At 43.5% G+C, this 25,129-nt stretch overlaps 2 protein-coding genes across 4 annotated transcripts in view; one reads left to right on the top strand and one right to left on the bottom strand.

The window, feature by feature from the left end:
• Positions 1-365: 365 nt before the first annotated feature.
• B3GAT2 (beta-1,3-glucuronyltransferase 2) lies at positions 366-20,601 on the top strand. The gene is made up of 4 exons (XM_061460524.1): positions 366-1,281; positions 12,256-12,400; positions 19,537-19,685; positions 19,765-20,601. The coding sequence occupies exons 1-4, from the start codon at positions 730-732 to the stop codon at positions 19,849-19,851; spliced, it is 933 nt and encodes a 310-aa protein (XP_061316508.1). The 5' UTR covers positions 366-729; the 3' UTR covers positions 19,852-20,601.
• Positions 20,347-25,129, bottom strand: part of SMAP1 (small ArfGAP 1) — an 82,503-nt gene continuing 77,720 nt past the window's right edge. For 2 of the 3 annotated variants that reach the window (XM_061460521.1, XM_061460522.1), the window contains 3 exons: positions 24,648-24,816; positions 23,696-24,024; positions 20,347-21,320 (listed from right to left, as the gene is read on the bottom strand). In XM_061460521.1, the coding sequence (XP_061316505.1) occupies positions 21,186-21,320; positions 23,696-24,024; positions 24,648-24,816 (633 nt within the window). In that variant the 3' untranslated portion in view covers positions 20,347-21,185. Of the gene's footprint in view, positions 21,321-22,556; positions 22,876-23,695; positions 24,025-24,647; positions 24,817-25,129 lie in introns of those variants that run through there. The other variant, XM_061460523.1, reaches the window with a different exon arrangement.

The raw sequence follows: 25,129 nt of genomic DNA on the forward strand, positions 1-25,129 counted from the left end.
TTCTGCGGAGCGCAGAAATGCTCCTCCTTTAAAGAACCCGACACAAACATGAAGCGAGCGGCTGCGAGGGGTAAGTACTCGGGCTCGTACCCCTCCGCCCCAGCCCAGCCCAGCCCGGCCCTGCCTGTCGGGCTGCCGGCGCTGTCCCGCAGGAGGTGTCCCGGCCGCCGGTAAAGTTGGCGTCCGCCACCGGGGGTAGGAGCCCGCGCCGCCGCACCCGAGGGCACCGATGGCAGAGCCCCGCGAGCAGCCGCTTCCCCCGCCCGTCGGCGCCCGGGGCGGCAGCCGGAGCGGGGCGGGGCTGGAGCCCCCCCGGCCCCCGCCCGCGGGAACCCTCCCTCCCTCCCTCCCGCTTTCCCCTCCCCGCCTCTGCGCACCGCCAGAGCCGCCCGGGGAAGCGGCGGCGAAGCAGCCTTTCCCCGGAGCCCCGGCCGCGACGGCGCGGCGCCCCCGGCCCGGCCATGCTGAGGGCGGAGGAGGCGGCGGAGCACGGGCGGCCGCTCACGGAATAGAGGAGGAGCAGGAGCGGGGCCGGGCACCTGCCCCGCCGGGCTGCCGCAGGGCTCTGCGGGGTGCCCCGACCCGCAGGAGGAAGCGCTTCCCGCCCCGCGGAGGAGCGCGGTCGGGCCGAGGGCATCCCCGCCGCCCGCCGCGGCCATGCGCTGAGCGCCGCCGCGCCCGTCCATGGGGCGGCGCTGAGGGACGGCTCGGCTCGGCGCGGGGGGCAGGATGAAGTCCCTGTTCTTCAGCCGCTTCCTCCTGCTGCTGCCCTGGGTGCTCATCGTCATCATCGTGCTGGACATCGACAGCAGCCGGGCGCCGCTGCCCGCCCGAGCCCCCCGCGGCGGCGGGGCCGGTAGCGGAGAGCCCCGTTCGGCGGCGGCGGCGCGGCCCCCTCCGCAGCGGCGCCCCGAGGCGGCGCTCCCCACCATCTATGCCATCACGCCCACCTACAGCCGCCCGGTGCAGAAGGCCGAGCTCACCCGCCTGGCCAACACCTTCCGGCAGGTGGCGCGGCTGCACTGGATCCTGGTGGAGGACGCGGCGGCGCGCAGCGAGCTGGTGACCCGGTTCGTGGCGGCCGCCGGGCTGCCCTGCACGCACCTGCACGTCCCCACGCCGCGCCGCTACAAGCGGCCGGGGCTGCCCCGCGCCACCGAGCAGCGCAACGCCGGCCTGGCCTGGCTGCGGCAGCGGCACCAGCACCTGCCGCCCCCCCAGCCCGGCGTGCTCTTCTTCGCCGACGACGACAACACCTACAGTCTGGAGCTGTTCCAGGAGGTGCGTGCGGCTCCGGGCGGGGCGCGCGGGCGACGGTGCAGCGCCGGCCTCCCCTCGGGCACTCGCCGTTCCTGCCCCTCGTCGCCCCGCCCGGTGCCCGAAACCCGGGCATCGAAGAGCGGAGCCCGCTTGCTCCCGGTCTCGGCAGCGCTGCCGGTGTGTGGCCGCCCCTCCACGCCGTGACTTTAAGTTTCTTGTCCCTCTCTCCCACGCTCTTCAAAACTTTTTACTGCCGCCTGCTCCTTTTCCTGCAGAGCGAGGCAAGTTTAGGGTTTATACAAGGGACCCTGTGCTTGTGTTAAAGGTGGGATGAGAAGCGCTCTCTGATGTTTATTGTCTTCGGGCCGCATTCCTCCCCCCGTAGGGTAAACCCGCACTCGCCATCCTTTGCAGCTTTCTCTTGGCGCGAATGAATCAGCCCGGAGCCGGCTCCTTCGCACGGGGTTGCCTTTTTGAAACCTGACGCTTTTCAAAGCAGCAAATCGTCTGTGTAGTGGCCAAACACCCTTTCAGGAGCCTCTTTTGTGAAGGGACCTATTTCTGTCTTTATTGCAGCTCCTTGGTGAAGGGCTTTGTTTCCTTTTCTGTGGGAATTGGCTAGTGCTCGGGGGAGAGAGTATCCAGCTTGCTTTCTGGGTTCCTCCTGGCAGGAAGGAGGGGTGTGTAGTAAATTGGCGTAAAACAGCAGAAGAAAGATCGTGTACATCTTCTGTGACAGTTAGAAGAGTAAACTTGGCAGGAAAATGAGGAAGAGAAACGGAAAAGTAGATGAGCAGCAAATAGGGAACGTACAGGACTTCAGACGAGCTGTGGTCCTGGACGTTTTTTCCGCTGGCAGATGGTAGTGCATTACCCATCTTCTGCAGTTTGGAAGCATTGCGCTTTCTCACATGCTTCACAGTCAGTAGGTTTGAATGATCGCGATACGCTGGAAAGTGAAGCACGTGAAACTCCCGAGAGCAAGGTGTAGCAATGCTTACATTTAATTAGCGTTTAGGTCTGTGATGCATCCCTCTCCATTTCCAGCATGGGGGCAGGCGCAAGGTCCCCTTTCAGCAGGGATGCTCTACTTACTTTGCCCATTTGGCATTCAGCACTGAAGCTGCCGATTTGCAGACCTTTGCCTGGAGGCTAAACCTTTGTTGTAATTGATTTTCTTAAAACCTTGTGGCTGTGCTTAGTGCATTGTAATGCAGAGTAATTCGTGATGGGAGTGCCCACCTCTGTTGGGGATATAACACTAACCTGGTTCAATCTTAAGGAGTCTGTAAATTGATACCGAGAATACACTTTGCCACAATGAGTAGTGTAGGATGAAAGAGATTTTGAGATGAATCTCTACTTTTTATTTTGTTGGTTTTTTTTTGTACCAACCTTAGGGGCAGGCTAAACAGTATTGGGTAGATGTATCACTTGAGTGACCCACAGCTACTGAAAAGGGGTCCAGTCCCATTTATTCTCTTATCCTTTTATATTATTCTTCTGATTGCTGTGAATGATGAAACAAAAAGGTATAAATCACTTCTCTGATCAAATAGGCAGTGCAGAAAAGCAAGGGGATAAATCTGTCTGAAGGGTTAACCTTGAAAATTGCAAGCACAACAAGCAGTCTGTGTTTCTTTTTGCTAACGGGAATGGAGACCTCCCGCTCCACAGCCCTAAGGCTTCTCTTTCACCAGGCAGGGTTCAGCTGCTGAGGAAGAGGAGGCTATTTGGAGCCCTGCGTTCACAGGCAAACACTCACGAGTGAGTTTTCCCTGTGAAGTGCGGTGGTTGGAAAGCTCTGTTACAGGAGTGGGAAAGGAGTTTTTACTTCAGTGACCACTGCAAGTTCCCATGACCGTTTTCTGGGGTCAGTAACGGGCTGCGTGCAGGGTCTCTGGGACACGCTGCTAGTAACACGGGGAATGCTGTGTCGACCTGGCAAAGTGAACGGAAGTCCCTTGGCAGCTTTGCCAATGGAATGTGTCTTTACGGCGAGTGGGAGACTGGAGAGAGCCAGTACTCTTGTTTTCGGTCAGGTCACTGCTTGAGGGTGGGGGTTTTATGTTTCCTGCTAAAAAAAAAAAACCCATCAGCCCTCCGTCTTTATGGATTCTAGCTTGACAGCTCTGTGGTAAATCCCAGTCTCTCCTTCAGGAATTGATTGATTTACGAGGGTGAACTATGCTTGTCTTCTCCAAGCATGAGGAGAACAGCTTCTGAATGCAATGTGTGAAGATGAAATTTGGTAGTAATTCCTGTCATGAAAGGGGTGGTAGGGATACCTGAGAGGGAATTTTATTCGGCGTGCTACCCTGCCAGCAACAATTTCCAGACCTTCGGCCACGTATCTCAAAGGAGGTCTGGTAAACTGTAGTCTGCTCAATAGGGAGGGTAGTGTAAATGTAGAGGGATGAGAGGAACTCTGAATTCTGGTGCTACCACTATCCTGTGCTGGCTAGGTGATGTTCAGCATGTCAGTGATGCAGCCCTGGGACATGTGGGTCCCAACCTGCCTGCAGCAATGTCTGCTAGCATCTGCCTGCAAGCAGTTATGTACGTTTGCTGGCTTATGAAACAGTAGTTCTGTCTTATTTATAATGGCTTTCTTCTGAGTCAAAGCTGGTTTCAGTAACAGCAGTCAGCTTGGGGGGGGGGGGGGGGGGGGGGAACCAAGGCTGGTTAGGACTGTAGAACCAACATAAAAGAAACACTGGTGTTAGGGTTGTGCTTCTTTCAGAACTGCACTCAATGAAGGATCATGTTTAAAGCATCTCCTTTGCTGTGAGTTTCCCTTGTGCCATGACAGAAGATGGAGCCTTTTAAACAAAACAAAATCAACAAAGGCTTTACTGACAGTTGAGGTGTATAAACCATGAGGGCATGATCAAAAAAGGAGCGTGCTTTGACGTGAAATGCCATAAGAAACTTCTGAGAGCTTTTGATGAGGGAATTCTAATCTCTGTCCAAAGTACTTCTGTCTACTTATAAGTACTGTAAGTACTACTTATAGTAGTGGGTACCATGTATTTGATATGGAATGAACTGGGCCCAATAGACCTGGGCAAAATGTGTTTGATGGAAATTAGGAAAAAAACACAACCCAAACAAACAAACCCCCAAACAACGGCTCACAGTACTGTTTTGCTGGAAAATGTCACCATCTGTAGTAAATCTGGAACCCTCTGGTGCTGTTTATAATTGTCTTTTTTCCTAAGATGTTCAGTGGCATATGGGTATATAGCTTAGCTTTTGACTGGCAAACCTGTATCCTCAAAGTCAGATGGGCAGGGTCTGAGCAGGCTTAGTTGTCCTTTCTAGAACAGGGTGGAGATCCTGGTTTGTCTTTATATTCAGCACTGGATCTGCTGAACATTTTGTTAGGAAAGCCTCAGCTTCCCTGGAAAGGCTTCAGGGAAAGGACTGGTTTGTTCAGTGTTGTGAAGTGCTGCAGCAATGATGAAGTATTTTCAGGAATGGAAATGTGGCCTTTAAATTATTCCCAACTCTTTCTGCTTGAGAGTATAGCGGTGGTCAGGTGAAAAAAATTTTGCTTTTACTTTAATGCTGGTGGTTCTGTCGTGTTGTGTTTTGTCGTTTACTGTTTTGGGATCAGACCTCCAGAATAATTTGTTTTTCCTGTTCAGGTGTGACCTGTTCACCTGGAGGTGCCCATCTGCATCCCTTCATCAGAAACACCAGTCTGCTCTCTGAAAGTGTCTTTTATCAGTTGAATATCAGCCTGTGTTCATAACAAAGCCATTGAGAGCCCTGAAATCCAAACTCCTGTATTTGATATACTTTACAGATGTTTCTACATGAATCATCATAACTTCCCTTTCTGTTTTACTATAGGCTGTTCTTTTTGGAGTGACTCTGTTAGTTTCTGTTGCATTTGTGCTTCATCTTTTTCCTGAATGCCAGTTATTGTAATATTGTGACTAATGCCTAGCAACTGCCAATTTAATATTTTTAAACTTCCACAAAGAAAACCTTAGACAAAGCTGGTATTCCACCTTCATAAAGAGGTTTTAAAAACAAGGTTAGCCTAAGCACTGGAAACCAGTGATAGAATTGGCTAACTTCCACTTCTCTTAACTCTTCACATCATTCATGTTTTTCTGCATCTCAGGCATTTTCTCTGCCCTTTCCATGTTCTGTAGTTCAGGCAGTTGTCCAAAGGCTGCCACTTCCTTGGTCTATGTGTATAGAATTTGTATGCAAGATGGAGCAATTAGTGGTGGAGGTTCATTCAACTGTTGATTGTGCAGACTCCCCTGAAATCTTTGAGGGTGAGGGATGAGCTGCTTAAGGAGTACAAAGAACAGGAGTATGTGAGAAAGTGAGCTTGCTGCATTCAGAAGCACACTGATGTTTAGATATTCCTGTCTAGGTTGTATCTGTAAGGTTTGCTTGTAATTTGCTCAGACACCTAAACTGAGATGCATATGAAATGGAAATGCCCGTACCTAAACTATGATCTCCCTCACTGTCACCCAGCCCTTCGGTCACTGGTGTCTGGAATTTCATAGCCAGATCTGGTAGGTGCCTGGAACGGGCAGGTATGGTTCATACCACTGTCTTGTCCGAATGTGAACTGAGGATTTGCAGAATGGGTCTCCTTAGAGAACCCCACACTATAAAGTATGATCTGAATACAGCCTTGCAGCATGGAGTTCAAAGTAAATCACAGCATTAACTGTCATTTTGAAGATGGGGAAAAAAAGCCAAAAAAGACACAAATCAAAACCCAGCAAACTTTTATTCAACAGCTTAGCAGTTAGCCTTGCAGCCCTCTGAATTGGGGATCAGAATTCAGTCTGCTGTAGCTGTTGCCTGCACAAGAATGCCCTCACTGTGACTGCAGAGTTGAAGTTGGAAAGGAGGTAGGAGGAGAGACCTCAACCCCTTCTTCTGAAGCTGAGGAGATCTTTGCAGTTAACTCAGGATTCATGGAGCCACGGAGAAGGTGAGAGTGTGATCAGGGAAGAGGATAGTTGGCTGGATTGCTTTTTGCAGGAGTAACTTAAACATCAAATTAAACAAAATTCCCTAGTATTTTGAATGTATGCTGTTGCTTATGTAGTGGCCTAAATTGCCCAGGTAGGATCAACTTCAAATCAGCCAGATGGGAACAAAGATTCACGAAGAACAGAAGGAAAACAGGAAACAATTTGTCTCGGCTAATGGATGTGACCTTCTCACTGAAGGCTAGGGCTGTGTGACTGGTAATTTTCATGGTGGCCCCCATAGAGCAGAGAGCAATTTCTGTGAGTGATTCAGACGGAAAACATTTTCTTATGCCCCTGCCCTTTACTCTCCCAAAAGGTGTGTATAGAGGTAGCAGGTGTTCTAAAGGCTCTTAAGAGTTTGTAGCCTGAAAAAATAAATCCTTGTAAACAAAAATAGAACAGAAATGCTTGCAGGCATTGCATGTCTCTCGGGCTTCGGTTCTCCCATGATCATCTTCATAAAACATTTTGAGACCGACTCACAAAAGACACTGCAGAAGAGGTGAATATTCACTGTTTATTCCAGCTTTGACTGGGGAAGGATTTGTGCTCCTTCGGTAACTTTTATGTAACTGTCTGAATCTTTATACACTGCATTAAGTTAAATTCTGTGTATTTTTAATGGGTATATTTATGCAAAGGATTTAAAAGTAGCATAAGTGAATCTGCTTCTCTTTGAAAACCTGGAGATCTTTTGTATCTCTTGGAGCTGGTTGGAAAAGTCGGTATTTTGCTGTAGTCTTAAAATAGCATTCAGTAGTCTAGACAGAATTCAGTATTAGCTGGCAGTCATTAGTTATTTTCTTCATAATAAAGGCTCTAAATATGAGTTAGCAGTGCCTTAAATACCTTTCTAGTGTATAAATGATTTAAGGAGACATGACAGATTTTAAATGTGCACTGACGTTCTCCTTGCACGTAGACATGTAATACCTATGCAGAAGAGTCTGGATTAGAAAAGACTGGTAAAAAATGAAATAGCTTAAAAAGGAGAGGAAAGAATGACAGAATAAGCTTGGATTTACCCAAGTGAGTGACTCTGGGTGGCAGAATACCAAGCACTGTCAGTTTTTGCACTTTGGCAGCAGTCTTTTTCTTACCTGTGAAACTGATACTATGAAATTAATTGTGAATGGTCAGCAGCTCTTCAGAGGTACAGTGAGCACAACCTAGCAGAGGAACAGAAAGAGGGACGCAAAAAAGAATTAAGAAGTAGAAGGGTCAAAGGAAGCATGAACAGCAAATGTTTTGGAAGTCTTACTGTTCCAGGGAAATTCGCTCCAAACTGCTTTAGCTACATTTAGTATAGTTTTCTCCTGTAGGGGAACAGTGTTGACACTTGTGCCCGCAGATGCCGGTACAATTTAGAAACACGGTGCTGGTGTAATTTAGAAGCATTAATCATTGTATTTGATATGTAAAATATTGCTTGAGAGACAGGGAAATTAATCTATCCTCCCTCTGCAGTGTAGGTTGGGTTCAAATCAGCAGATGAGGTTTAAGGCAGATGTTTGGATGGTGAAGCACTAAACCCAATGACCCGTGATGGTTGTGGAGCAGGCTGCATCAGTGAGTGACTTCTACTTTTTTTGAGTTGTAGACCCTTTCTATGAGTTTGCCATGAGGGCATGCCCTTTACCGTCAGGAAGACCAACAACAGACTTGCTTTTTGAAGTTACTATCCCCTGAGCGTTACAGTCCCTGAACCACAAAAACCACTGGTGCAGATTTTCTATGACTCAGTGCTTCCTTTGAAGAGATGGTAAGTAGGGGCAGAAGCTCCATTTAATGCCTGAGTAGCATTGCTGCAGCTGAGCTGCTCTGACTTGTGCAAGTACATGAGTTTTGTTGAAGCAGAATTTGGCTTTAAATGACCTGTGAGTGGTGCAGGATGCCTGTGTGAGAACTGATAGGGAACCTGGCTGTGCTTCTGCTTTAACCCATATCATCTTCCCCTGCAAAAGAGTTGTAGTGAAGGAGCTTGAGATCATATCTTTGGTAATAATAAATTAGAATTTTGTACAGAAATCTGCTTGAGTCTCTCTGGGGCAAGACTCGACGGTAAGCTGTGGCCTGACCAGTATAGATCACAGATTACACAGGGGTTGAAATCGTAGAGGGGGAGGAAAAAACCTTACTGTGTGTGGCAGCCAAGTTTGTGTTTGCCGAGAGCTTTGAATCCCAAATTGAAGGGCACTGACATCATGCTGCAGAAACACTAGGATGGTTATTCCAGTCTGGAAGCCGTTTCAGTGTAGGAGTATGGCCGTGTTTCCCTCTGTCATTTGCTTTCATTTCTCTTGGGCTTTTATATTTTATTACTAGCTTGGTATCTTCCCTATCCATCAGTCTGGTGCATCTCATTAAGCAACTTTTCTTGATTGACTAATGAGATGCTATTTTTGGCAATGTTTTTATCACTGCCTTTTATTGCTGAGCTACATTTTCTGCATTTTTGTTTGTTATTCTTTAGTGGTTCCTCTATTGCTACTGTATTTGCTGTTACATGGCCATCACCTCACTGGGATTTCTTTCATCAGTTGTTACTGCTTTCTCCTGTCGTTTCTTAGCCCACTCCTTCACATACATGGGTGTGTGACATTTGCTCTCTTCCCCCCTTTATTCAGGTTTGTTCTACCATTTTTTAGAGTCCTTTTCTCATCTTCCTCCTTTCTCATCTTCCTGCTATGTCACTCTCCTCATTTGCCTAAGACTCCTTTCAAATAAACAAAAAAATAGAGAGCAAAAACATATCCAGAGGGAGATTCATCCTACCTTAAGATAGCTGTCTAGGCTAGGCAGGATGTGTCATGTCAGTAGGTTCCTGTCACCCACTGTTAACTGTAAAAGTCCAGCTAGGATAGACCAGATGGGTGACTTAGAGAGTTAAGTGTAAGTAAGAGGAATACCATTCATGTAAGCTGCCAGGACTTCAAAAGCTGAGTATTAAGACAACATGTGCTACCACGCATTAAAATGACAGATAGAAGAATAGTTCAGGAAGCTGTTTGTAAGTTCTAGGATTTTGGCAGTTATTTAACCCACAGCAATAAAGCTACTTAGAATTAACATGGTTTTGGATCACCTTTGTGTGTCCCTGTGATTAGCAACATCAAATTCCAGACACAAGCTGGCCTTTTAATCCAAATAATAGCTTTCTCCCCATCATCCATAAATACAGTGTTACGTTAACTCAGTACGTTAACTCAGTAATGCTGTTTTCAGAAGATTAAAAGAAACGTTCCTACTCTCATCTGCCTAGCATATCCTGAGGCTGTCAAGTATTTCAGTGTTAGCATAAATGTGGGTCTAGCTGCGCTTTCTCCATTTTTACTGTAAAGGATTGCTGTATTCTTGACACCTGCTTATTTCATTCTCTAAAAATGTCACCTGTGAGAATAAAGAAAGCAACCCAAGGACAAAATAAAGAGCTCTGTAAAGGGTTGGTTACTTCCTTCTGGTGTGTAGTGGCTTTACTGACTTAACTCATAGGCACTGAGATGGACACAAGGCTGTAGTAATTAAAACTTCCTGGGTCATTTCATGCTGGTTTCATGAGGTCAGTGAGACACTTTTCACTGATGAGATTTTACTACGCTTTGTGTGTGGTAACATATTAATGTAAATCAGCCTGGTTCTGCTAGCGTAAATGCTGTGGCTGCAGTTGACCCAATTCAGGAGTCTCGTGTGATCTGGCTCACTCTGCAGTGCAGCTGCCCAAACACTTACTGTGAGAAAAGGCAGTGCATGAGCTTACCATGCATCAGCTACTCTCCTGTAGTTCGAGCCATGCCTGCCCTTGTCTTGCAGCATTTTATGTTTACCGTGGGTACAGGTAGTTGGCACAGGATAGCTAAATGCTGTAAAGCAGTACGCTACTGCTAGTGATTTATTCAGGTATCCACACCCTGCAGAGGTGTTAATGGCAACACAAAAAGGTTAGTGGGCATCTGTGTTCATCCTGTGGTTAATACTGGTGTAGTAGCGTTGGGTGTATTGTGGCTTGACTGGAATCCTGTTGGAAACTTGCCTCTGTAGGCAAGACCAACAGGATGATACTCTGTGTCCATGTCTGATGTGTTTGGATGTTAATATAAGTACACTGTTAGAAAAACTTGTGAAATGCATGTACCATCAAAACCAGAGCTAACAGATCTTCATGAGAAGATCTGACTGATTTCCATATCCAAATAGTTAATCGCTAACTCTGCATTTCCCAAATGGGAGAGACTGGAAAAATAATATTAAGCAGGGAGATCAGCTACAGACAAAAATGTTCAACAATAACCTGTAGGGAGATTCGTGACAGTCTGTCACTGGAAATTAAATAGTGGTTTGGACAGAATCCCTATCACGAGAAATGCCTGTATTGCTAAGTGTACGCATACCCTGTTCTTACGCAGTATGGACTGAGGCTGTGGAGTGAGATGGTCTCACTTGCTGCAACAGTTATTAGGGTGGAAGTGGGAAAATTCTGCTGTTCTCTCATATACACAAGGAACTGGAGGGAGAGGAGGCACATGCCTCTCTTCTGTGTGTACATACTTATTTGTGGATTTTTACGTACTCATTTTATACCTCCTCTATGTAGAAGTTCTCCCTGAAATATGCTGATGTTTCTAGCTTAGAAATGTGAACCAGAGTGATGTGGTATCTGTTTATTTCTGGTGCATTTCCTGGGAGTCTAGATGATACGCATGATACATCTTTCACCTTGGCAGAAGTGTTTAATAGTTAACCAAGGTTGTCTTTTACTTCAGCATCTAGGAATAGGGGACTGCAGTTACAAACTTGTAAAACTGTGTTTTTGCTAAGAGGAGTGCTTGGAAAGAGAAAGGCATAGTATTTCCGGAAGGAATAGGCCTCAACTGCAACAGAAGACAAAAGACTGTTTTAAAAATTGATCAAGTTCAGCACAGGTTACAGTGAAATAGAGTAGTCCTTGCTTAAATAGGATCACACTTAAGCTCAGTAGTTAAAGCAGTGACTTTTGAATCAGTGTGGGTAAATTGTGCGATTTGCTGTGTCCATGCACTTCTTTTGTCAGGTTCTCACGCCAGGCTGTCAGTGATTTTTCCCATGAGGAGCAGCATGTCAGGGGTGCTGTCATGTTACCTCCTGTTTACTGATAAAAATGGTCTACTAACCAGTGAAGTGAATTCACTGGCTCCCAGTCATGCATGCTTTTTGCTGGAGTAATTTTTTAGTAGCTGTAGATTCCTCCAGGTTAGATGAGGATCATGTTTCCAGAATTGCCTTTAGTTACATTTATACCACTGGGAATAGTTCCCATTACTGATGGCAAACAAGCCTGAGCGGCTTGCTGTCCTGCTTGGAAACTTAGCAGAGCTTTTCAAGAGAAAATGTAGAAGTTAAAAAGACTTAGCCCAAACCACATCTTTTTTTGTGAGCCTTTAAGAGATCTGAGCAGCATCTGTTGTACAAATCTGATACATTGCAGGTTGGGGAAGAGCTGTGTGTGTTGCTGTTTCCCGTACTCGGTGGGTTTTTTACCAGCCTCAAACTAATTGTATGTGTCTTAATGAGGTGTGTATTTGTTAATCTCCTGTCTTGATGGGCTTGTACAGAACCTCAGCAATCTATAGAAATATGCCTACTGCCAGAATGCTGTAGTCTTGCAGATAAAAAAGATGTACTACACCTTTGAAAATCCAAACAAACAAGGAAAAAATACTGGGGCTTTTTCATGGTTTTAAAAATTGTTGGTGTAAAAATAATAAGAATAGAGTAATTTCAGTAGAATTCAGGTGCCTGTGGGCTAGAGAGCTGGAGATTACAGAGAAAATGAGTGGGCACATACTGCTTTCAAGTACTTACTCTCTTGGGCTGAAATCTGTAAGCTAGATTTGCTTTTAGATACCTAGTTTTGATGATTAATGTATAGGCTTTCCACCCACACGGACAGAAAAGGCCTGCTAGGAAACCGTGCCTGCAGTGACTCTGTGCCTGCCTCTTGCAGATGCGGACGACCCGCAAAGTATCGGTGTGGCCCGTGGGATTGGTAGGAGGACGAAGGTACGAGCGCCCGGTCGTGGAGAACGGCAAAGTGGTCGGCTGGTACACGGGCTGGAGAGCTGACAGGCCCTTTGCTATTGACATGGCAGGTGAGTCTTCCAGCACCTAAAGGGGGCCTACAGGAAATCTGGAGGAGGACTTTTGACAAGGGCATGTAGTGATAGGGCAAGGGGGAATGGCTTCAAACTGAAAGAGGGGAGATTTAGGTTAGACTCTAGGAAGAAGTTCTTTCCTGTTAGGGTGGTGAGACACTGGCACAGGTTGCCCAGAGGAGCTGTGGCTGCCCCATCCCTAGCAGTGTTCAAGGCCAGGCTGGAGGGGTTGGAGCAACCTGGTCTAGTGGAAGGTGCCCCTGCCAGTGGCAGTTGGGGGTGGAACTGGATGATCTTTAAGGTCCCTGCCAACCCAAACCATTCTGTGATTCTATGTACCAAGTCTCATGACACAATGTATTGTATACAATAAACATGAGAGAAATATTCATGTTTCTCTTAAGTTTGATTACTCAGTGTAAGCAGCTTTTAAGACCTCTGTAGTTGTTGTGCCTTTCAGCACTACGCATCTGGGATTTCTCAGCTTGCACACCTCATCTAATCCAGTTGCTGTTTGGTAATGTCTGAACTTTCACTTGTTTTTAATTTTATACACCAACTTGGTTTTTATGTTGTCTACATTTTTTTGTCTTAAACAAATTAATTGTAAATTAATTAATCCAATTAATTTGTGCAAGGAGCTCCTGCCTTTTCATTGTGTCATCAATCAACACCAGGCAGTATGAATGCAGGCCCTTCTTGGACCTGATGTTGTAAAATGCTACTTTATCATGAAATTATTTGCTTTTATCGGTTATTTGGAATGACAGTGATAACTGTAGATAGACAGAGTTTGAAACACTGGGCTTAGGGGAAAAACATCACTACAGCTACAGTCTAGTAGATGAAGGTGGAAAAGCTTCAAAATGGATCTAATCAATCTTCTGTTGTGAAGTTAGTGTACCACATAGCTGCCTGGCTCTCCATGCTTAGACAACCTTTTGCATATATTCATATCTGCCATACGTATCACAACTGTACAGAAGTCCGATTCCTGATGTAGCAGCAGCTGGTTTCCCAGCAAATGATACAGTATTTGCACTTAGGTATCTTCTAAATGCACCATTCAGGATGGAGAGGGAAGGGGGGAAAGGTAGGAATACAAGGGCAAGAATGGGTTTGCAATAGCTATTTTCTTTTTTTTCTGATCCTTTTATGTTTTGGGAGAGGGAAAAAGACAGTGCTTTCTCGTTTCGACAGAATATTTTTATATGGATTGAAATGTTTGATTAAAAATACATACAGTATTTACAGTACAATTGGTTAAAAAGAGTAAAGGAGAACTAATAGCTGTTAACACTTCAAAGACAGAAACATCAACAGGGGATTTTTCCTGCACTGTAGAAACATTTCAAGTTAATAGTATCACCTGGCGTGAAAATAAGTATTTGAGTGTTCAGAGGCATTCCTCAGGGGAGTAGGTATGTCAGTCCCCAAACCTGTGCAGCCTTTCGAGGACTGCAGCTGTGTATTTGAACAGTCTCTGCCTGTGGATTTATGTACATATTGCTACTATGCTGTAGAAGTGGTTACTTATGGGCATTGTAAAGATGATAGCATGGTTCATAATTCATTAGCAGCAGGCAAAAACCCATTACACAACATTGGCCAAGGGACTCTAACCCAGACATGGAAATATGCATGGGAAGTTCTTAAGCTGTTGTTTACAGTGTGCAGTTGCTGGCTGGAACACTGGTGTGAGGGAAATGCAGGTCCGTCAGAGAATTGCCTGCTCATACTTTTACCCAAGTCACAGACAGGAGGGTTACAGAGACAAGGATACAGCCTGGAGAGTACAGGAAAGTGTTGCAGATCCACAAACAATGAATTACGGCTTTGTGAGGGAACCTGTATTAGTCTTCAGAAAAATAACTGAAGGAATGAAATGACATTTTTAATTTCAGCAAGGAGAGCAGGGGATACTGTGTAGGCTGGCAAAAAGCTATGTTAAATAAGTTCACACCTTCATTCCCCCCAGGAACATGGCAGAAGACAAACAGAACCTGTAAATCCAGAACTGCATCCGTGTCGGAACAGGTGCAGTGTACAGAATGTGTGTTCACACTTGGTTTTCTATCTCTGCCCTCCCTGCCTGAATCCCCAACATACTCCCGGGGACTTGAAGGACTTGCTAGCAAACATGAGTCCATGCTGTGGTACATCACTGGCGTTTCTTCATCTGTTAGAATCAAATAGACAAGCAACTTAGGTTATGCCATATGCTGTGCATAGGGAAGATTAAGGATCAGTTTTGAAATTATTACCATGAAAAAACAAAATAGGTGCATATATGAAACTGCTGAGCTGCCTACAGCTGTTTACCATGAATGTTCTGATGCCCAAGGCACTGGTAAGGAGGCTCCCTTTGGTTTACAGAACTATCTTTTCATAGTGATTTTTACGGGGATTTGATCATTGGGCTGGGTGTGAAAAGAACTGCTTAGAAGGTTTGGAAGCACTGATTTAACTTGTGGCTGTTCAGAGGAAGTGCATCCTTGCTTTTAAGCACATAAACTTCTTCTTCTAGACTTCAAAATAGAGAGCCAAATTCAACTCTACTGCAAGTGGAACCAGGTCCTGCTGATTTCACTGGGACCAGCTCAAAGAACCTAGCTGGCCAACTTCCCTAGATGATTCTCTGAAATACACTCTCACAGAGCAATCACACTAGATCAGTTTAGTAAAAACTGGTTGACACTGCTGTTCTCCAGTGCTGAACTTCATTCTGAAAGCGAAGTAGTTGTTTCCTGTGTAGCTTCTTGTCTGGCAGCCAACACACCAGATGAATTAGCTCAGGTGTTTTTTTATGTAAGTTCTGCTTCAGTTTTAACTGTAGGTGGGTTCTGAAGTTTGACACAGACTTCCTTACCTTCAGGGAAGAAAAGTGAGAGAGAGTTGAGTGTTGGAAGCAAACAGTAACACTGATTCTGAGGTAGGCTGTTGTTTATTATGGATCTGATTTTAAATCTTCCATATTAAATGATGCTGTTAGTGATTTACTTACGGCTTGTTCCCAAGTGCTGGAGCTTTTGGCCACCCATGAGAAGTTAGATCGTGATTCTCCTAATGCCAAGATGGTTCAAGGAAAACAGATGCATGCTTTGCATTAGCATTCAGGAGCTACTTCAGTCGTAGAGATTAACCCATGCCTGTGAACTACCGGCTGATCAGATTTTGGACTTATGGTCCAGAGCCCATCCCCTGTGCCTTAAGTTCCTGTGCTAGGATCTGAGCCTTTTTCTGGAGATTTTGCTATATTTACAAGATCTTTAGTACATCATCTTTCTTACAGTTCCCTGAGAAAAAAGCTTGGTCTATTAATGACACTGTAAAACATGGCATATTTTATCTGAATCTAGAAGAGCCACTGCTGGAGGTCACAAGTACAAACAACAAATTTGAGTGTCTATGGCAGACATTACACTCAAAACCCCCTCCCAACCATCCCTCCATCAAAGGGTAACAACTATTTTAAATGCTGAGTTTCAAATCCAGAGCCTCTTCCGTGGTGAATGTCAGCAAACGCTTTCATTCTGGTTGAGCCTCTTTGCCTTACTGCAACCCAAAAAGTATGTCACAGGGAGCAGGTAACTTGAAAGAAGCACACCCCAACCCGTGGCATGTTCAGCACACCAAGGGTAGTACTTTGAACTGTGTAGAAACCAGTATATAGGTTTCAGCATCCGCACTAAGCATTAGCATTTATACACTCTGGACATGATAAACACTCTGTTCCTAGCTTGCCTTCAGCTACTATCCTATCTAGAGCATTCGGGAAGCAAAGACATTAATCACAGCAACAAAATCTTTAAAAACCAGCTCAGTCTAACCGGATAAAGAAGAATGGTTCTGCCTTTTAACAGATGCCATTGATCTAACACAAGCCAAGGTGTGAATTAACAGAAACAGCTTCTGTAGAAAGAAGCACAGATGTAATCTTTGCCCTGTCTCCCAGGTATCTTGTCCTCCAACAAATTAATTCTTACCTAGGTGGCTCGTCAGCCAATTAGATTTAATTTACAGCCTTGCATAAACCACAAAAACCCTAAAACACTTCCTCACACTACAGCTATGAAATTTTCCTATGGCATTTTGTGTAAACTTAAGCCCAATATGACCTTGTTAGGGATAATGATCAAGTGAAAGAATTACACGTGTGTAGCACTGCTCAGTTATGCTACACTGGAGGCAGTAATCCCAGATTAAGCTGTTTGGGGATAGAATTCAAAATAAGCATCTTTTCATCTGTTACCAGGATCATTATCTACTGAGAGAAATTAGTGCCAGACTGTCAAAACCTGAGCCGTCTCCTCTTTTTTTGATGCTAAAATTATCGGTCTTTGATAAAAAGTCAACTGAAAGTTGTCCCTGGAAAATGGTTTTCCCTCAAGTCCATCTGAAGTCTGTCAACAATAAAAATATCATACATGTGAAATTAAAGCAGTGATAAAGCAGAGCTGAAGAACCAGAGACAGTGAGTTTCCTTGAGTTATATTCTCTCTCCAGGTTGCTGCTTTATTAGATTCTTTTAAGAAACAAAGACTGCATGACCACTGATCAAGGAACCAAACCTCAGGCCACAGTCCAGCCAGTGCACAGTAGTCCATGTCCTCGCCACATGCAATACACAGTTTAATAATTTGACTTCTATTTGATGCCTGAAAACATGGGAGACTTTTGACAGCACCCTAAAATGTTGGTTTGCAATAGCATTGCAGCAAGGGCACGTTACATGCAGGGAGAATGGTGCAGCTGAAGATCTCTGCATAGTAGAAATCCACCCTTGGAACAGAACCCAGTTTTCTCAACAGAGGCTTTGCAAGTACCAAGTGTAGGAGAAATTAATGTATGGATAAGTATGGGCTATAGGGACCAGGGAGCCATGCTGAGACAGCAAAGATAAGCAGCAGAAAATCTGCATGTCTCTTTTGCTTAGACTGGAATTCCTTCACCACTCTAAAAACTAGGACTCTACATTAATTTTGGTGCTTACTTAATTTTCTTCTTATTGGATGATGTCCCAGGCTCAGCTTAAATCAGGAGAGATGACCAGCTTAAATCTTAAACTTTAGGTATTTTTAAAAAGAAATGGCAGCTCACACAACTGATCTGGGCTACAACAATGCCTTCCCGTCCAAAGCAGACATTAAGGTTTTTGTGCCCAAAATACCAACGACACTAAAGCCCAGTTGCAAAATTTATAACTTGTTCTAATTGAGGGAAAAAAACAAACCCAAACCCTAAACAGAAAGACTGAACCAGGCCAATTTGTTCATCAGTCATAAGCCTACAGAGTCATCTCTCAAGGTGTAGACAGCTGGCTTTGCTCTGCAGCTGTCTCTTGCTGAGGGAATTTAAACTCTCAGCCTCAGCTCTTCACAAGCAATTACACTTGGCTACAAAGAGCGCTGGGACAGAGTGCACCCTCTGCTCCATCATAGCCAGGCTATACACATTGTAGGAGGCAAGAAAGGCCTACAGCCTGCTGAGGAGAAATGCTTACCTGGGAAGCAAAGCCCAAAGTGCTGTTCTTCTGCCTGACACCACTTAGCTCAACCCAGCAGCTGCAGCAGGGAACAGCTGGATCCCAGCACTGCTGCTGGCGGGTGGGGCAGTCTGCAGAGCTTAACCACAGGGGGCAAGGACAGGCTGCCGCCAAGCCTTGTACCTTCTGCAAGTCTTTTATTCACCAGAGGACTCTATGAGCCGTGGGTAAGCCCCTTCCTTCTAGACACCTGCTCTTCTTTATCTTATAGGTTATATCCTTCCTAAGGTTAAACATATTTTTTGCAACTATGTCCATCAGTGAACTGGGACCTCAGTTTACATCCAGCCTTCTGCTAGTCTTCATCTGCTGTCTCCAGATCTTTAAAAAATGTTAAAAAAAGCATTTTCTGGTGTCTTCCTGTGCTTTGTTACAAGCAAGCACATGATTAAAGTGGTTTCCCTATGCCTTCTTTACATGTGATGTAGTAAGTACTCCCTCATATTTTCCTCTTTAAAAGGTTCCCATAAAAGCCACTGAAAATACAGTAACAAGATAATTCTAGTAAAAAAGGGGGCAGATTTATATTCCATTACAGAAAGTTATGCTTATGTGTAAATTGAGAAAATTTTAATACTGGCTTTCGAATTGAATATTCTTACAGTTTTCCAGAACAGATGTCAAAATTGTTACTACTTTTGTCATAAAGAGACAGCTGGAACAACACTGAACTGACTCACAAAGGATTTTGTTGGTAGGCTTGACAATTAGACATAAGGAGTTAGTTCCAAATCTATTTTTTCTTTACAAGTGTATCACTCAAGTTTTGAGTCATACCTGAAGAAGTGTACACGTGACTGAGCATTGCTGAATGAAAACTGGAGAGTACTATAAATAATGGCAAACTGGAGATTGATGGGAGCTGCCTCAGAGGGGGCAAGTTTGCTCAAACTAGTCATTTCCCAATTTGTAATGTCCCCCCAAAGGGCCCTAATGTATGTTACTAGTGGAATGCATGGCAGAAATGCATGTGTGCTGATGAAGTCCTTCCAGTCGTGCTGTGCAGTGCACGTTATCAGTTGATTGTCTTGCAGACCACCGATGAAAATGATTCACAAGTCTACAGTAACTACACAGTGTGCAAGGCACAAGATTAATATGGTTTGTCTTTCATCAGTGATAGTATTAGAACTCTAAAGACAAATTCCCTAAAGGCTAGAGCTGTTATAAGTAACATTCTAACCTCTTTTTCCAACTCTCACCTTCAAATGCAGGAGGGCTAGTACAGTATGTATTTCATACATTTTATTTTACTTAAAATTTGGGTTTATTTCTTATTCAGAAGTAGAGAGGAAGGACATTCCAAGATCTTAGCAATACCTGACTTTTCAAGCAAAAAAGCATATATTCTCCACATGACAGGACATTGATTAAACATGTTGAAAATATGGTGCAATTAAAAAAATCCGATTGCACCTTCAGGGCAAAACAAAACAATGTAGGATGTACAAAACCTACCAAATACTATCTATCCCTATAATCAAATTTAGTCATGTTAAAAAAGGATATGGGAGAGGTCTAGGCTGAAGCACAGCCTGCACAAAAATGCAAAGCCTAAAGGTTTTTCTTATCCTTTTTCTCCACCAAGGATTTGCTGTGAGTCTTCAAGTGATTCTGTCACATCCGAAAGCCGTATTCAAGCGGCGCGGTTCTCAACCGGGAATGCAAGAATCTGATTTCCTGAAACAGATAACGACAGTGGAGGAACTGGAGCCAAAAGCAAACAACTGCACAAAGGTACTGATTTTCACACTTACTGAAGAGCTTTTGGATCATCTCTGTAGATGCCTGTACTAACACAAGTGTTATTTTATAGGTTCTTGTATGGCACACGCGAACAGAAAAAGTAAATCTAGCTAATGAGCCAAAATACCACCTGGACACAGTCACCATTGAGGTATGATGCAGAGATACAGTTACAGAGAAGTACAGTACAGTGGATGTGTCAGAAGGTGTTTCAATTCATCCAGTTAAAACAGTCTGCTTCTATGTCTGATGGACTCCTGTGGAAGCAAAAGGAAGCTGTCAGATACTCTAATAAGCAAATCAAGTGGGTGTGCTTCATTCTAACTTGTTTGCATGCATTTCTGAACTCTTGTCTAAATAGACTGACACTTACCTTTGTTTTAAGGCTGTTTCCACATAGTAAAAAGAATCTAAGAGAAATCTGGCTGCACTGGAGTATTTTCAAAATCACCATTTATGTATATACTTTTTGTATTTATCCAGCTTAATGGTGTAATTATAAACTGATTTTAACTCACGAACTGCTGATTTAAATATCTGCATAAATGGATCCTCCTCCAAACTGAACATGTTTTCCTTCATTAAAAGTAGACTTCTTGAAGAAATAGCTGTCAAGTAGGTGACACAACAATGAAATAAAAATGCACAACCATTTATGGATTTATCCTTTTAATATTGGGAAATAACATTTTATCATTACGAGGCACCATAAAATGTAAACACAAATCACTGTCATAAACCTGGATATCTCTGCAAGGAAAAATGTATGTGCTCACGCCGAGGTACCTTGTGCACATACTGTGCTGTCAGTTCTCTGCATTAATACTGTGTACATGCCTCGTGAGCCAGATTGGAAACTTTGTCACAGCTCATTTTTAAAAGAATAAACTATTGATTTGTAGAACTACAGTAACATCCAGGTTTACCTTCCTTTCCATAAGCATATTCCCTGTTATGCACACCATAGGAACATCACAGTGAAATGTAAGATGAAACAAAATTTGTTTGATACACTAGAAAACATTGCTCAGTGATACATTTACATTCTATTTATATATGATTAAACATTTGTTCATACAGTACCTTCTACAGGATTACTGGGTAATTTTTGGGGGGGTTGGGGTCAGGGTTTGTATTTTTGGATATTACTAACATGATAGCTACGTCCCTTATATGCAAACATTTGATCTAGAACTTGGAGGGGAAAAAAAACAGTATGTGGTTAAGCAGCTTCTTAAATACATGGTCTATGAAATCATATGCATTGTATGAAAATGCTGCCAATGATGTATAAATGTATTCTTGATCTGCTTTTCACTACATCAAATTTAAATCAATATAGACCACAACACGGTCAGTCAGTTATATTCTTAATCTGAACAGCTGGGGGGAAAAGAAAAAGAGTATGTATATGGAAGGAACAGTGAAAGTAAATGCATTTGAACAAGGAATGTTAGGTGGCTGTTCTCGGTGAGACTTCTGTTGCAACTTTCATTTCCACAGTTGTGTGCTGAGAGTCTGACCAGAGGAGCTTCCAGTCCATCCTGCTGCTGTGCTGGGGGGCTGGCCAAAGCCCATCACATTGCTGGAACTGCTGAGGTTCATTCCAGCCATTTGCTGATTCATCTGGGAAGCACACAGACACACACAAGTACAGTTAGTGCTGGTGCTGAAACATGACACGCTGTGAGCCACAAAGCAGTCAGTCATTCCTCCAACTAGCAACCCTGCTAAAGTATGTTTTCCTAAAATTCATAAAACATTGACTCAATGCAAGTTTCTCAGCATTTTTCAATATAGCAGCTTTTTCTCAGTCACCATTACACATCAGCTGACTGGCTGTAGCACTTGATGTCTGACATCAAGTCTGAATAAACACTCCACTAGCAAATTTACAGAGTGTGTGACACAGGAAGGAGTTTGATGTGTCCCAGCTGAGAAGATCTTGCTTTCCAGTTTTCAAAGCTAACCAACAAAACTGTGATAAAGAAACACCAAAGTAAGTAATACAGCCTTGTCTACATCTGCAACTCCAGATGTTTTTTGTTCTAGCAATATTTCTTTGGAGACCTCATAATCTTGACTGCATGAGTCTTTACAGAAATGTCCATTTAGGTGGCAACCAACAAAGACTGAGGTGGATTTATAAACTTGAATATTACCTAAATTTAACCATTCTTGCTAAAGAATCTACTCAAGATACCATCATTTTTCAAAACAAGTGAAATCGTTAACATCAAATTAAAGACAACACCTAGTTAAAGGTTGGAAAGAGTTCAAAATTCAACCAACTCACTTCAGGAACGGTGCAAAAGTTTTTCTACTCTCTACAAATATTATCTAGTCACTGTAGTTTTCAGTGCTTAATGTAAAAGTATTCTTCAGGTTAATCTCCCTTGCCTTCTGAAAAATTAATGCCTACAGACAAGCCAGAACCCAGCTGTATAGACAGAAGAGATGTTCAGCAAAAAGGCATTTGGAGCAACTAATGACCAGAGTCGATGGTTTGGATAAGCAACACTAGATTCAAATTAGAGATAGCATTAGGTAAAAAACAGAGTTTCTGTAAACATAAGCAAACAATACTGGGTTCCAAAAGGAAACTGGTGGAAAAAAATTAAGTAAATGCAAACTAATGTTTCAGGGTAAAGCTCATCCCTGTGTGGTTCTACACGTGTACCTGCAAAAACAATCCATTATTGAACATGGACATTTTAAAAAAGCTGATGAAAGCATGCTTTAGCTAGTTGTTAATCTCTTCTGGAGCACAATTCTTAGGAAGCAGACTCTATAAAGCACACTATGCTAATTGGCAAAGCAAGCTCTCCCCCTTTCAACTGAGCTAGAGCTTAGATCACAGTTCCCCTACAGACTGGAGGATGTCAGCATGCTGGTAACACCTGATGCGCCAGGAGTACGGAAACATGTAAGAGCTTGTTCTCTGAGCCAACCTTTACTATGTACTTAATAAGAAGCATGATTTTCATTTCAAAGCTGATGCAGGTCTTTTTAAAGCTACATACCTCAAAAAAGACTTAGCAGTAAATCCACAGCTTTTTTTTTTTCAGTTTGACATTTTGAAATTCTCACCTTTTACAAACTACTTTTCAAAGCAGAATGACAGCCTGGTTTATCCATGTAAGAAATCCTGCTCACCTTCATAAATGTTCACACCACAGGACTGAGCAGAACAGTAAAAATTAACATAAACCAGTCCGAGTAAGTCACTAAGGTTCACTCCCTGAATTACCAGAGTAAGCAGCATGGAATTATTATATTGTTCTCATAATTCAAACGATAGTATGACAAAAATAGTTGCTATCATCCACACTGAACTCTGAAGGAATCGTTTAGGTTTGTTCCCCTCTTCCCCAATAAACTCTCAAATACCCGATTTCAAGATGTTTCATTGGATAATGTACAAATATAGTATACTAACTAACACTAGCATATGAGTAAGAGTACACTAACACTTCTAGAGAACCTCTTAAACATGTTTAAGAAATTTAAGAACATAGCACAGAAATGCTACAGATAAATAATAGATTAGCCTAAGCAAATTATTTACAGGAGAAGGTTAGAGAGCCCAGCACTCCACATTCCCCTGAAATTTATCTTGAAGCCTGCAAATGAAAGTACTGACTGTTAATGGCTGTTCTCAAGCAATTAAATTTTGCTTTTATTTACAAGGCAGTGATTATATTTCAGTATTTTGTAACTACAGCTAAGCTAGTTTTGTACCTGTCTAGTTCAGATGCCAGGGTGAGAGCAGCTACAGAACCTGGGCTGACTCTGCTCTACTTTGGCAACATTTATTCTCTGCTTAACTATCAGTTATCTTCAATTGAATTATCCACTGATTTTTTAACACGGTCCTCTGAGCAGTTCCTAGCAGTCTGTAACTTGGCCACACCGCTGCCTTCCTCCTACAGCCTACATTGTGTATCTGCAAAGCAGCGTCGTCTCTAAAGCACTCTTGTCTGGGAACAGCAAGTCTTTACCTGAGAGAGGTTCCATTGAGCTTGCTGGCTTTGCTGCAATCCATACTTATTTTGTGGCGTGGCCATCTGTCCCACCATTCCACCTTGAGGTCCAACAACATTTTGAGGAAGTCCCATCACACCAGTTTGCGTAGTACCAGTAAATCCATTGGGCATTCCCATTCCTACCATCACGCCTGTGCTCTGTCCCATGACTGGCACTGATTGTCCCATCATGTTTCCCATCATCCCAGTTGCTGCAGGCACAGGGACTCCCATGGCTGGAAAGCCTTGAAAATGAGTTGGTGGTTGTGTGGTAAATGGTATAGAAGATGACCCCATGAACATACCTGCAGTAGAGAAGGGAAGATTTCAGCAAAAGTGTTTTGTGATGTTCTCCCTCATCACCTAAGTCCGAAGTGTACCACACTAATTTCAAAGGATAACTTTGTCAGGTTGTACATCAAAGCTGTAAATTTAGTTCCTGGTAAAAGCAAAAAACTGCTTAAAAACTCTCAAAGGTGACTTGTCACCATAGGTTAACTACCAAAAAGAGTCTAGCAAATTCCTCTGGTCAACCAGAAGCTTTTAATGGCAGTATTGGAGATCTTTGCTTTCCTACCAATGGAGCTGAAATCAAGATATGACCTCTGTCCTGATCCTGGCAGTCTCTTTGCACAGTGGAGACTCACTCCTCAAGCAATGAATTAGAGAGCAGAAGCTGCATTCACAAGCCTTTCAGTAAACTGTGTACTTGATAATTTGAACAGCTATAAATAAAATCACACACTGCTTTGTTTTTCTTTAGCTTCTGTATTACATTTCAGTACCTTTCTCATTTTTATAACTGATAAAAATCTCCATTTTAATATAGGCAGCAGGTAGCCAACTGTAGTTTTACACTTGTAGTAGATAACTATTGTAGGTAAAGCTTACAATAGGACCATGTAGAAAGCTTTGCAAAATTATTTACCAGGAGCATTTTGCTGCTGCATGGTTCCTGTGCCATACAGTGACAAGATGGAGTCTTTGGAGAGCTGTTTCTTGGCTGACTCTTCGGATTTTGTTGTTTGCTCAGTGAACAGATCAAGGTCCCCGGGTGCCGCAGACAAGGTGGCAGCTGCTGGTTTAGTGGAAGTGCTCTGGGAAATAAAGGTCAAGACAGACTACTGAATGAAACCTGCTGCAGGTGGGACGTTAAATATTTACTACACAGCCTCACTCCTGAACCAGGTTAACCCCAGTTCATCTACAGAAGTTAACTTTAAGTAAATAAGGATTTAAAAGTAAATGGTATGACCAAAGATGGAAATGCAAGACATATGATACAGAAGAACCACCACACTGAATGGAGGTTACAAGGAAAACTAAATCCCCAACCAGCTCCAGTGTGTACACATACAGATTATTAATTCCTGTTGCTCCGATGTTTTTCATCAGTGAGAAGCATAAATC

The sequence above is a fragment of the Pezoporus flaviventris genome, unplaced genomic scaffold, assembly GCF_033815535.1.
Source record: "Pezoporus flaviventris isolate CSIRO_AGI_PZ_B2104156 unplaced genomic scaffold, CSIRO_AGI_Pfla_v1 ptg000031l, whole genome shotgun sequence".
Lineage (NCBI taxonomy): Eukaryota > Metazoa > Chordata > Aves > Psittaciformes > Psittacidae > Pezoporus > Pezoporus flaviventris.